This window comes from Fistularia commersonii, chromosome 31, assembly GCF_037954325.1.
Source record: "Fistularia commersonii isolate RoL2024-O1a breed Wild chromosome 31, RoL_Fcom_v1.0, whole genome shotgun sequence".
Classification (NCBI taxonomy): Eukaryota; Metazoa; Chordata; class Actinopteri; order Syngnathiformes; family Fistulariidae; genus Fistularia; species Fistularia commersonii.
In genome coordinates, this window is record NC_141314.1 from 5532650 (window position 1) to 5546818 (window position 14169).

At 51.7% G+C, this 14169-nt stretch overlaps 1 protein-coding gene across 3 annotated transcripts; it reads right to left on the reverse strand.

Annotated features, from left to right (window-relative positions):
• Positions 1–44: 44 nt before the first annotated feature.
• Positions 45–13340, reverse strand: maml1 (mastermind-like transcriptional coactivator 1). Of its 3 annotated transcripts, none has more exons than XM_086178735.1 (6): positions 13006–13340; positions 11755–12073; positions 4376–5695; positions 3079–3327; positions 2713–2842; positions 45–2609 (listed from the first exon to the last, which is right to left on the reverse strand). In XM_086178735.1, the coding sequence occupies exons 2-6, from the start codon at positions 12064–12066 to the stop codon at positions 1582–1584; spliced, it is 3039 nt and encodes a 1012-aa protein (XP_086034861.1). In that variant the 5' UTR covers positions 12067–12073; positions 13006–13340; the 3' UTR covers positions 45–1581. The 3 variants fall into 3 exon arrangements, with proteins under 3 accessions (XP_086034861.1, XP_086034859.1, XP_086034860.1); XM_086178733.1 differs by having other exon boundaries at positions 11755–12297; XM_086178734.1 differs by lacking the exon at positions 13006–13340 and having other exon boundaries at positions 4376–5689; positions 11755–12439.
• Between the last annotated feature and the right edge of the window lie 829 nt (positions 13341–14169).

Sequence of the window (14169 nt, forward strand, 5' to 3'; positions counted from 1 at the left end):
CACACACACACACACACTCAGAAAGACACAGGTGACCAGTGAGTCGTTTCTAAAGAACTATATTTACATAATACTCTTGTTTTACAGAGAACCATATCAAAAGTATAAAATACTTACAAAAACTCGGCTGCAATATATAAAAATATCTTCTATCTCGTCCAGATCATTAGGAAAGGTTTACGTACAAAAAATATATTTATACATTTACACAGACGCTGTAAAGCGCTGGGAAGCGGCGCCTAGGGAGGGGACGTGGCCGGGGAAGCACGCGCTGTCCTGAGCGTTTGCATCGCCACGCAATCAGACAGGACAGGCAGTGAGACCGGGGCCAAGGTCAGTAGATCAGAGCAACGGGTCACGGTTTGCGGCCCTTGCCGGCGCCAAATTCATCCTCGTCTCAAGTTTTATCAGAAATTTAGAGAGAGCGTCTATCAAGGAGGGTTTCAGGCGCCGTGAATCGATTTTGGTCACGTGGTCGTGAGGCATGGGGACGCCACTTCAAACTCCATTCAGTAAAATAACTGAAGATTCTCGTCTGAGATGAGTTATGTGGCGGATATAAACTATCCACCCTACAGTGGAATCCAACCGGATAATCAGAAAGTCTGTTAATGGGAGGAGCCTTTTAAGGGTTTTCGTGAAACTGACTGGGGTTTGGAACAGCACAAGGCCACGTGCTGGGACTTCGTTTCATCTTCGCTCAGATTGTGATTCACACGAGGTGCTTCAGCTGAACCTCCTACATGCTCTTAATTCGCGCACGCACGCACGCACGCACGCACGCACGCACGCACGCACGCACGCACGCACGCACGCACACACACACACACACACACACACACACACACACACACACACACACACACACACACACACACACACACACACACACACACACACACACACACACACACACACACACACACACACACACACACACACACACACACACACACACACACACACACACACACACACTTCCTACTGAGTCACCGACCCTCTCACTTCCCGTTTCGACTGACTCATTACCTTTGCCTCAGGTGTTTTCCTGGCTCAAAGCTAATGGCCTCCCTCCTGTAGGGGGCGCCGTGGGCACAGACCCCTCACCTGAACACATGCTTTACCGGGGGGGGGGGGGGGTCATTTCTTCTTCTCTGAGAGCTTTGGTGACCTGCTGTTACTTTAGCCGATTCATCTATTTCATATTTGCAAACATGATGATGAGGTTTTGGATCGATTCCATTTCTGATCAAATCTTTTCAAGGTGATCCTTCCATGCTGGCCTCTTTGCTTGTGATGAACGAAAAGTGCATTCTCTCCCACGCTGCCCCTTCCCTCCACCGAGTGTGACCTTTAACCTTTTACCGAATGGAGGTTACAGGACGGGGGGTTGCCGACGGCAATGATCAAACCGGCCCGAATCTATTCTGCCGGGGTTAAATTCGGCGTTGCGCTGATTCAGCGCAGAGACCCAGTTCTGATCTGACCGATTTTGGCGAGTGATCGGGTGACCTGTCGTCTGACGCCGCGAGTGTACCGACTTCCTGTCGGCTCACGGGCACCGGGCGGGGGAAGCGCCACCTAGTGGTGGCTGGCAAGCAGCTCGTCCAGGTCGGCCATCCACTCCTGCGTGCTCTGGCTCTTCAGTAGCGAGTCGACCAGCTCACTCTCGGCAGCAAAGCTCCCCGACGCCACGTTGTATCCAAAGGACACCTGCTGCTGCTGCTGTTGCTGCTGCTGCTGCTGCTGGGCCGCCGTCCGGCTCACCTGGTAACCCTGGTTACACTGCAGCCCCTGGCGCCCGCCGCCCTGCTGCCCGAACGCCGCCAGCTCGGGCAGGACAGCCGCGTTCTGATTGGCCGGCTGAGTCTGTTGTTGAGTGGCCATCGGCTGGCCGAGGTTCTGAGAGCTGGGCGGCACCCTCTGCTGGGCGCTCGCCATGTTCGTCTGCATCATCTGCTGCTGGGTCATCCCGCCCATCGGGCGTCCGCCAGGGTTGCCGCCGAAAGCGCCACCAGGCATCTTGGGAATGCGAGGCTGTTGCATGTGGAAGGCGTTGGGGGGGTTGCTGAAGGCGTTGGGTGGCAGGCCGGCATTGTTGGCGGGGGGCTGGGCGGCGAGCTGCTGCTGCTGCTGTTGCCAGGAAGCGCTCTGCGGTAGGTTGGTGCCCATGCTGTTCTGCATGGCGCCTGGCATGCGGGCCGCAGCTGCCATCTGCTGCTGTTTCAATATGGCGGCATTGGGCTGCGCCTTCAGGTGCTGCTGCTGCTGAGCCATCAGGCTCTGCCTGTAGGGGGCACTCATGGCTCCAAGTGGCTGCCGCTGTAGTGTGGCCTGCTGCGGCGCGTGGCCCGGGTGGGTGCCATGGATGTTCATGTTGTTATACAGAACCTGCTGGACGTCCACGCCAGCCCCGCCCCCTCCCCCGCCGCACGCCGGCAGGCTGAGGTCGGCCTGGCTCGCGGCCTGGGGCGCAGCCACGCCTCCCGTGGGACCGCCGCCCTGAGCCAAGCCCATTCCCATCATGGCCTGGTTCTGGGGAAACAAACGCTGGGGTCCGGGGGCGGGGCCTCCCAGGGAGCCCACACCGCTCATTGGCTGAGAAGGAGCTGTGAAACCACAAACACGCACACGTTATCAACATGATTGATTTGTCTATTCATTTGTAATATGGTAACAGACTCTTTGAAATCTATTTCTACTAATGCTAACCTGTAAACTGGCTGACGGGTTGCTGGGGGAAGGGGCTCTGCCCGGCCTGCTGCCCCTGCTGATCCTGGTACTGTGGGGGGGGCCGGGTCAGGTGTCTCTGCAACTGCTGGTCCTGCTGCCGCTGTTTTTCCTGGACACACACAAATGCAAAAATCTCAGGAGATGTGATGTGCTTTCAAGCCTTTTCTGAAATTTTAACTGACTCTTGGGCCTTGACAAGGATTGTTGTGTCTTATTAGCGCCCTCTGGTGTGTCAGATGAGCACTGACACAGCAGCTTGATTGTGAAATGACATCCGCCTCCACACTTTAAATCTGTAATAACCACTGAACAAACTGTTTTTTAACCCCCAACTGGCCCCAGTACCTGCTCAGCTATGAGCTGTTGCCTCTGCATGAACTGCTGCTGCTGCTTCTGCTGCTCCAGGATCTGCTGGTGCTGCTGCTGCTGCTTCAGCGCCGCCACCGCCTGGCTGCTCAGGTACGCCGCATTGCCATGGTTGCCTGCCATGACTCCGGGCCCGGGAGGCACCGGCATGGTGTTGCTTCCAGCCGTGGACGTCATGGCGTTGGCGGGGCCCGGGCCGTGCGGGGGAGCTGGATAGGAATTCTGGTCCTGCACGTCAAGAGGGTGGTTGAAGATGATGACAATTAATGACCGATCAATGTTAAAGACAGGCTTATGTCCAGAGCCGGACGTTTGTTTTCACAACTGTGCCCTCATCTGTGTGTGTGTGTGTGTGTGTGTGTGTGTGTGTGTGTGTGTGTGTGTGTGTGTGTGTGTGTGAGTTGTGTGTAGCTGAGTGTACCTGAGTGTACTTCCAATCAAAATTTTATTTCCTTTCTAATTATGTTTATTTTCTAGTCTTTTTTTCCATGATTTTAGTCGACCCCTGTACTGGATCTATTTTGACATTTTCTACTTTAAAATTAGATTTCGGCTGATTTACTGAATATGTGTGTTTGTGTGTGTGTAGGCAACATTTGCACCCCACCCCATCCATCCAGGTGAGGGAAGCTGGGGGTTAACAGGTCTCAGGGATTCAGATTATTTGTTTAAATAGTCTATTTGCTTAAATAAATCTGCCCCCCGCCCGGTGTGCGTGTGTGTTTTAGTCTTCTAATTGTTTTAGTCTTCTAATTGTTCCAGTTTTGACCCACCCGGCTCTAATGCTTTATCACGTTCCAGAGTTCTAGTGAGGAGCTGAGAGGGGGACGAGGGCTCCCACTAGCAGCAGCTATATTTAAATACACTCTGAAAGAAGGCTTTGTCACACTGACCCTGCACCCCCCCCTCCCATACCAGCTGCCACACACACAGAAAGGGGAACACACGCACAAAACAGACAGAAAAAAGCACACACAGACACACACTGAACACAGGCCTCCACAAGGTGCAGGTGGAGGCCAGTGTGTTCATCCAGTGTGAGGCTTTCAGGGCCCACGGGACATCTGAGAGCCTGTGGGTGAAACTCTTCAGTGGCACTGAGCAGAGCCATCTCACAACCATCTCTGACTGGCTAGAGGTCAAACTGGGTCATTCTTTCAAACCAGCCGGTGTGTTGACAGCTGTCAATCACACCAGGAGTGTGTGTGTGTGTGTGTGTGTGTGTGTGTGTGTGTGTGTGTGTGTGTGTGTGTGTGTGTGTGTGTGTCTGTCTCACCTGCGTGTGGGGTAAATGCTGCCTGAAGTTCATGCTGTTCTTCTGCTTCATCTGATGCTGCCTGAGCTGGGTCACCACGGCTGCTTTGCTCTGGTTCTGGGTATTTTGGGGCCGGGGGGGCCCGGGACCCGCCTCAAAGTGCGACAGAGGTTTGGTGTTGTTGTAGTTCAACATGGTGGCCTGGCCCGGGGCCCCCGGCGCCGGCGGGTGGCCGAGGGGGCCCAACATGTTGGGATGTCCGCCGGCCCCTGGCATGTAGCCGCCGCTGCCCTTGGGGGAGCCCTTGTTAGGCTGCGACATAAGGAGCTGCTTCTGGGTGGGGGGATTGAAGTCTTGTGGGTACAGGGAGGGGCTGGCCGGCTTGTCCATACCGAAGGCACCCCCTAGTGGGCTCTGAGAGGGGTTGGCCATCTGGGGCCAAGGCGGAGCATGGGGGCCCTGGGTGTGGAATTTGGCCACTGGAGGGGGCTGCTTGTGCTGCAGCTGGCTGTGCAGGTGCTGCGCCCGCTGCGCCGCCAGCTGCTGCAGCTGCTGGGCAGGGGACAGGTCTTTGGGGATGGGAGGCCCTGGGGGGAGGAGGTGATTGGGAGGAGGCTGGTGCTGCCTTGGGGGAGGAGCCGGCTGGGAAGGCGGGAGCGCTGGGGAGGAGGCGGAAGAGGAGGCGACAGGGGAGCTGGTGGGGTGCGGCGGGGGGCCAGAGGAGGCGGAGCGCACATGAGGCGACCCGGTGCGAGAGTCCTGTTCGAACGCCGCAGAGGCCGGTGAGAACTCCGCCTTGACGCTGCTCAGGTCCAAAGAGGGGAGGCCCTGGGACGACGACCCGCCGGTGCCCACCGCCCCGCTGCCTGCCACCCCCACCGGGTTGGGCGTGAGTTCCAGGGGGTCTTTGCGATCCTCAAAGCCGTCGTTGAGGATGTCCTGGATGTCCTCGTACGCCACAGAGCGGTTGAGCTCCTCCATCAGCTCTGTCCACTCCTGCTCATTGAGGTTTAGGTCGGGGAACAGGCTGTTGTTGTTGCCCCCTGCCGATGGTGGCATGATGGGCAGGATGTCGTCCGGCTCCTGCTTCATCTCTTTGCGGTGGAAATCGGTCCCTGAGTCGCCGCCGCCATCGAGCCCCTCGCCCGGCGGGCCGTGGGTTCCATTGGATGTTAGCGCCTCTCCGATGCCAAGCTTGGAGTCCAGCGGCGAGCCGTTGGTGGCGCCCACGTCCAAACACGCCTTTTTGTTGGGGGGGAAGCTGTCAGCAAAGCCGTTGACCTGATCCCTGCCCAGCGGTGAGCTGGCGCTCTCCAGTTTCCTCTTCACTGTCTCCTGCAGCTGACGAGAAAAAACGAAAGGCAAACATTCAGACAACGCCGATACTTAACTTTAGGCATGTCAACAAAATTGGCCAATCAGGCGGACGCGTCAGGGAGAACTTCAGGGTGAATATAAATACTTGAGGAACTGGACTGACATCCCGGAATAAATAAAATCAGGTCAACACTCGCATTCAAGATACAGGAAGTCGGTCGGATCCTCAGACACCTTCCGACTCGGACACGAAGGCCTCCGATCTCATCTGAGAAACAAACAGCTGCTGAGTGGTGAGGCTTTCTGCTCAAGAGTCTGCAGCGATAGGCGTTCAACAGCAGGGGGTGCTGTGGTCTTCATCGGCAGCAGCTGTGGAGGTTAAAGCCAAAAAACAAAAAAAAAACAAAAAGAAAAACAAAAGGGTGGCGTGTTTGCCGGCTGCTGCTGTTAATAGACAGAGCTGCAGGCGCTCAGCATTACGTAAGAGACAACAAAGAGCTTCCTCAGAGGGTCCGGGCCCGGACCCGCCGGATCTGGTGGAACTGCTTCCTCCGCATCAGCTGATCGTCACACGATGATCCATGCTCAGCACCTGCAGGTCTGGCACACCGCAGCCAAGGGTCGGGGGGGCGGAGCCAGACATTTTCATTCTCGACCCCCCTGATGAAGATCTTTAACAAAGTGACTTGTTTTCTTTCAAGTCACACACATACAAAAACTGAGCAGGGAAAAGCAGGTGGAAACACACGCCTGTCTGCGCGGTGACGAGACATGACCTGACTCAAATTACTATGTTAGATATTTGATAAAAATGGACAGGAAGGTGTAGACTGTGTCAAACTAAGCCTTTGGATGAAATGGATGATGATAAAGGGATAAACAAAAGAGGCTCCTGGCAGTGAAACCCAGGTTCTTCTCCCAAGGAACAGCATAACTGGTGTTTCAATAACTGACACACGTGCGCACGCACGCACACGCGCCTACACTGTGAAAGTCGACCTCGCCTGACTGAGGAAGACTCGAGAGGAATCGGGGCCCAGAGACGACACGGCGGGACGACGCTGACGTCCTCCTCCGAAATATGTGGAGAATTTCCTGATTAGGTCGACACGGCCTCTGTTACTAACGCTTCACACGGCTGGATGGGGGGGGGGTGCAGGCATGCACGCACACACACACACACACACAGGTTTGATGTGGTTTCTGTCATGACGTGCTTCAGCCTCCTAACAAGAACGTTCCTGAGGGGATTTTGCTCGGGTTCTCTATGTGTGTTGAAGACACTAAACGGCCTGTGGATGTAAATGGTTGCATTTCTCCACAAGTGGCCCCTACGATCCAGGTTCAACGTAATGAATGAAAAATGATGGCTGCCATCGGCCGTGTGGGAGTGACTGTCCATTGACGGTCAGTCAGGACACAGGAAGTGGGATCGTTGTATCAGGACACCAGTGGAACCAGTCTGTTAAACAGCTGTTGTGTGCCATTGGGTCAACAAACACTTAATCCTATTTGTTAATATAAACCGTCAAACTCAACCCCCCCCACCCCTTCAAGTTAACTATAACCACAGTCTGACATTTAATATATGAAATTTCTGGAGAGGTTGTGAGTGATAACACACATGCAAACCTGAAATACCTGTCAGTCCCTTCCCTCCAGTTGTCGTGGTTACACACCTGGGTGGGGCTTGGCCACCACAACATAATTGGCATTCTGGCTATTCTGCGCCTTGTTATGACCCCTGTGACCCACCACGCTATTCCTTCGCAGGTTAACTTAAGTCTGAGCTTTGACAGATATCTTAATGGCAATCTAAAACCCTAAACCTGGTTCCTCAACCTGAGCCTTCCCCCAGATGTTCTCTGCCACCCAACCCAGTGGCCAACAGCTTTCAACCAGATGTTTGATAAGCATCAGGCCAAGGTTTCCGACATGTGATCTCGCAGGTTGTGTCGTGAGGATGACGGCATGCTGCTTGTCCAGCAGAGGGAGCTTCTGATTGGTTCTTTACCAATAGACCCTCATCAACTGTTGCTGTGATAACTTGATAGCTAGCAATAGCATGGGAAGCTAACCCGAGAGCAGCGTTCTAGACCGTTCACTGAGTCCAAGATCCCGGATTTAACTCTAAAGGTCAGCTGTCAATCGCAGGGACATTTGAATTAAAAAAAAAAACTGAAAACAAGGAATTGTGAAAAACAGGTTTTAGCTGAGAGGTTCTCTTCCCTCCAAATGATCAATGCACACCCTCCCTTTTTGGCTCCGCCCCCTGAGGGGGGGGGGCACTTCACACCAGGCTCTGAGTTTGTTTGCTGTTTCCAGACAGACACTTAATTCTAGCTGCTATTTTCACCCAAGGCTCAATTCACGTGACTCTGCAGCGTTTGGACCAGGACTCAAGGCCTCTTGACGCCTGGGCAACATTTATGATATTCTCAAGTCGGGCGGGCACACGCCCCGCCCCGACCTGCCCTGCCCCGACCGCTGTCCCTGTCTACCGGTGAAAGCGAAGGGGTGATGATGTCACGGCGCAGCACAGCAGATACTGGAGGCCTTTGTTTGGGCTGAATCTACTTGGAGTTGAGTTAAATAAATCACTCAGAGGCTCCACAATGAGCAGCTCTGGATTCTTTGGCTCCGGTTTATCCACAAACATGTGCGGCGGCCATTGTTTTTCTTATCGGCGCCGTGTTTTTCAGCTCTGGAATTCCAACTGTGCAAAAGTGACATTTTATTGTGGCTGCTGTTTATCTGCTGTGAGACGCTGACCTCCCGCGGGATTTGCATAAATCCAGGCGGTTCCGACCCTCCAAGCTCCTGGTTAGACTTCACAAACTTGGCGGTTTCTAATACCTGAATTTTTTTCTTCAATGCCATATGCAATTGCCATAGAGAGTCACTTGAAAACTCAAATCAGTACGGCCACCTATTTCAGTGAATCCCATTAATCAACCGTTTAATGTATCCATCAGCTATGGAAATTGGCCCAATCAATGAGGTGGACAGGGAATTACCACAGGGAAACATCATTGTGGAGATCCATGCATGGAGCTGCTTCGACGTGAAACAAGCTCTTGCACAGACTGCAGCTTTTAGCCTTGTGGCTATGAACAGTTCCATTACAGCTGGATACAGCTCATTAGCCTCCAGCTAACATGTTAGCGGAAGGGACTAGGCTGGAATGGAAACCACTTTGATGAAAATAAAGCAGCGGGGAGGAAGAAATAGGAGCTGGAGATGGCCCTGAAGACAATGTTCCACCTGGGGGGAGGGTCTGCTGGGGTTGACAATGTTTGCAATTGCTCCGTCGTTAGCGGAGGAGGAAACACTTCCTCCGTCACCTCTGTGGAAACTGTTGGTGACCACAGCCGTCAGAATCTAGGCTGCAAAACAGTAACTTCTTTGAAACAATGACGTTTCTTCTGAACCAGTCTGCTAAGAACACCATGACCTGATGCCACCACGGACAAAGAGGAAGACATGGCCCCACCATGGACAGAGAAAAAGACCTGGTCCCACTACAGGCAAACTAAAAGACCTGGTCCACCTTTGGACATCTTCACAGTTTGATGGAGGAAGTGGTGTATCTACTTCTCCACAGATCAAGCACACTTCTTCTAAACCTGCCAGGCTTTAAGATATTCCTCATGTTTGAGAGAAGATCCTTACATTTACCTGATGAATGGGATTTCTATTTCATATCTATTACAATTCATGATTTAGCTTATTTTTTTTTACATTTATTTTGTTCTTTTTTTAAGGCGATAAACAAACATGAAAAACACAAGGCGGCGGTTTCAATCTGCTGCATCAAGTGTTTGACCTCCATGAGCGACGACACAGCCAATCACAGCAGTCTGGGGAGTGGCCAAGGGAGCGAGGCGCCTCCCGAGCGACACACACACACACACACACACACACACACACACACACACACACACAGACACACACACACACACACACACACACACACACACACACACACACACACACAGCGGTGAGTCAGCTGTGAAGCTGTGAGGGGGCAGACGGAGGGGGGTTAAAACTGAGTCATGGCCCAGAACTCAAGCTCCTGTTGGTGAGCTTGATGATTCAGAGATATGGAAATAGAAATATTTATGACCTGGTGTGCCATTGATTGTTGTGTGTCTACTTTTATCCAAATCCTTAAGTCAATAAGCTTAATATTCTTTCATTAAGATTATCATCAGATACTTTCCTGGGCCTCTTTTTTGTAAACTCAAGTCTTGGTGATTTTTACCAGATTTTTTCTTTTGAAAGCACTTTAATGCCAACTTATTTTTAGCTGTTGGGTTACTTTATTAGCATTCACTGCTTTTGAAGCGGTTTCGCAAATGCTCAGGGGATTCTTGCTGGTCTTCAGGTACATCCTCTCAGTCCCCCTTAACTTTAAAGGTCCAGCAGGTGTCTCCTTGTTCTCCAGACATTAACATTTGAGAGGTTCCAGGTGAAGGCAGGTTCAACTGTCTAACCTGCAGGCTGTGACTATTTGCAAACCCAGGCTTGGGTTCTGTTCGGGCCTGCAGCAGACCTGAGGTTCTGCTGAATCCAGCCGGCAGGTGTTTACAGTGCACCTCATTGCTAAAATGTCCATAGCAGAAGGAGACAGGAAACTTCTCCAACCTGTTGCGGAATGTTGTCTTTCACGTGGAAATAGGAGGTTCTGTGGCGGGGGGAGGGGGGTCCCTGACAACCGGTCTGAAGTTTTAAGCCTCTGGTCTGAGGGCTCAAAGGTCGGACAAGGTTACATCAATAAACTCAGTGGTCACTTAAGTTTCTTGATTTAGGAAAAAAATGGTTCTGACCCTCCTGGCTTGACTTTTTTAGTTCAAAGTTTGTTTGTTCAGCATAAAACTTTCATTTTTTGGTTTCATAATGGACATCTGTTTTACAGACTCTTAATGCTGACACACGCACACCAGCATCAGGACCAAGCAGTGGTCAGGTGCACCAAAACTTTCACATCAATCCACCCTGTTTAGTGATCCACTTCAGCATCTTTTGGACTTCACCATCCAGTACTAGACAGGACCCCCAGCAGGTCCAGCACCAGGACCTGTAGCTACTGAATTCCAGTATGCACATCTCTGTACTTAAACTCCACCTGTCACACCCCCTCTCCCTAACAACGAACACGATGCTCCTCATCAGATGGTCAGTCTGAGGACCAAAGTCACGTGACACTGAAGCAGTGTCCGGATGAGCAGACTTTTGAAAAGCTTTTGTATTTTGTAAATAAAAAAACAGCCATAATTTTAGTGAACTTTCCACTTGATTTCTTTAGGGAACTTCAAAGTCGGTGGGGATTTAAAGAAGACGCTGAAAAGTTCTGTACCGACATAAATTGCACGACGGAATAAACATATTCAAGTTAAATGCAGGACTATATTTTGTCTGTTAACACCACAACTTCCTGGACATGGAACGGGTAGGAGATAATATCTTGAGAAGCTTTAACAGTGTTTCAGCTCTAACCTAGTGGCCCCAGCCGAGGAACAATCTGACAGCATAAGCGGGGAAACCGGTCTCCTCGCTGGACGGCCGTCCAAAGTGCCCAGCGGGTTGAGTGTTTCCTGCTCCCCTTTAGGAGCCACTTCCTGGTTGCCTTCAACCCACCCATCTACGCCCACGCCCTTATGTCCAGGTGTCCACCGTGAGCACGCTCCACAACAACATACACGGTTTCAGGGGTCGTGTTTTGGGGATAGAGAGTAAAGTAACCCTGAAGGCCAAACTCTGTGGAGGTATGTTTCCTACACACTGAGACGAAAATTTAGAAGAAACTGACCGATAAGAAAAAATTGGGGGAATTAAGCAAAAATCGAAGGAAATACAAATTTCTTTTTTTTTTTCTTAACAAAACTTCCCTAAAATTCACTGGAACTGGAAAACTTCTAGACACAACTTGTTTGCAAAGATGAACTTCGGTCTCCTCACAACCCACCCCAGTGTATTCTGACATCTGGAGTGACCCGGGGATGGCCCCAAAGCTCCCCGGAGAACACCTACAGTTAAAGAGCCTCACAGATCTAATCATTCATTCATCCACCCGGACTCACCGCAATCAGCGTGCTGTTCCGACTCTGCTCCGCCGCCGTGCCTCCGCTCTCCGCCAGCTCTGCGCCGCCGCCTCCTCCTCCTCCGCCGCCGCCGCCGCCGTGCGCTCTCTGCCCGCCGGCCTGCTCAGCGCTGGGCTGGGGCTGCCGGTGCTTGTTGGAGCGTTTGGCCTTGGCCTGAAGGCAGCGCTGGTGCAAGGCCAGGGTGTGCTGCCGCTCCAGCTCCAGCCGCTCCAGCGTTGCGTTCTCGTAGCGGCTCTCGCAGCTGTTGTGATGCTGCCGGAAGAGCTCGATCCTCCGGCGGAGGCGCTCCATCACCGCGCTGTGTCGCGGTGTAACAAAATCCGCCATCATCAATAAAAAGGACTCGTAGTTTAAAAAAAACCTCCCGGCTCAGGTTTCGTCCATAAAACGCTGAATTCTGGCTCTTTTTCTTTCTCACTCCGGGTGTCTATACACCCCCCTCGCCCTTTACAAAGCCTCTAGTGCGGGCTCCATGGAGGCGACCTTTGTCTTGCTAATGGCCTTCGGTCCCGGCGGCACTCACTGCCGGAGAGGGGAAAATTCAGGATTTTGGCTGCAAATTCATTCAGTCGGGTCACTTTTGAAAGCAAATAATTCCGCCGAGAAGCCCGTTTAACGCCGAACCGTGCCGCATTCCGCCCCGCCTGAGCCCCCCCCCCCAAACGCCCGGCTCAACCCCGCCGTCCGGAACCAGGAGCGCCGCGGCTCATGTCCCCCCGCCGAACCCCCGAACCTCTTTCCCCCCCCTCGGAGAGCGCTCTAATCCCGCTCACTGAACCGCGTCGCCTCGCTGTCGGGAGTCGCTCCCGTCCCGGCTCGCCAAGCGCATTCCTCCACTCACTGAAATCAAAGTTAAGAGCGTCGAAATTCCTTTAAAAAAACACCGCCTCTAAAGTCGGGTTCCGGGGGTAGAGGGGAGTGGACGACGACGCCGGAGCCGGTGGCCTCTCGCCGGCCGTCCGCTGCCTCTTCACCGGGGGTCTCTCATTACACGTGAGGCGCCGCGGCGGCTCCTCAACTTATTTCAAACTTTATTTTGCCCCGACTATCGCTCGCTAGCTAGTTTAGCCCACAGCAGCTAGCAGGCTAACAACTTGGCTCCTCCGCAAACTTGGCAAAGCGAACCCGAAGTAAGAGAAAAAAACACCGGTTTCGTTATACGAGCGGGGGGCCGGGCAACGCAGGTGTTCGCACACCGCAGGTCTTAAGCGGGTTTTGGGGTTCACTTACTGTCGAAGTGTCGCGGTCCGTTCTCCCTACAGCATCTGTTCACCCAACAGCTGATCCTCCGCCTCCGTATTAGCCGCTAGCCGCTAGCTGCTAACGGTCTGTTTTGGACGGGCTAGCTAGCTTGGTGGCTAGCAAGAAGCGTTTAAATGGAGCATGCTACTTTTAAACTAATTTCTCCGAGTGTATCGGCGCGGATAACCCCCCACCTGGTAGAGCCCGAGCCGGGGTGAGCGCGGCGCACGGCGAGTTCGTCAGTGTCAACGGGCTAACTCGCTCCCTCTGTTCTGCTTCTATTGTTTTCCAGCGGACAGGCAGGTTGACGCCGCCATTTTGGTAACTTTCTCTTTTTTTCCTTCAGCAACGGGAGGAATGTCAATGCCCTCCGCCCACTTGTGATTGACAGCTGAATTAGCCAATAGACGGCGTGCGCTTGGTAATGACGCTATTGTACCGTGACACACTGAATAGAATGGAAAATTGATGCGCTATACTGTAAATAATATCTAAAAGTTTATTTAGAATTTCGAATAATATATCTATATAACAAGCCAGCTGTCCTAAATGTGGGGCGTCATTGACTAAATTTGATTTAAAATATTTTTTCATTATCTTAATTCAGAAAAGTTTAGTAATGGAAAATACAAAAGTTTGTTTTTAAATTATGCCTCTTTCATGGTTTCAAAAACATGTGTTTTTCAGAATTAACAATAAAAACTCAGATTTTTATTTTTACAAGTGTTTTCACACTGCAGTTAATGGTCTTCTTTGTGACTTTTTAGAAAAAAAAAACAGATTTAAAAAAAAACATACTTTGGTTGAAAGCTATGTCCATTCTGGAATCATTGCAGGTTTTTTACTTTCTCAAACTCACAATCCTGAGATGTTTATCGGCCCCCTATAGAATATATTTCGACAAAGTATTGGAAATGGACGAGTTTCGAAGGTAAGTGGTTCAAGTCTCTGCTTTACGGGCTCAATACCCCACCTCTGTGGTCACAGGTGGAATTACATGTTTTCGGAGTCGCTGAAAAGCTGAAATAATTTTTAAGACTGGATTAACTCCCTTTGAGAAAGGAAGGCTTTTACTTATATTTCAATTGGTAGTTTCATTTTATTCAATTTGCTTTAATAAAAACAATTCTAAAAAAGACTATTCCAATTAAA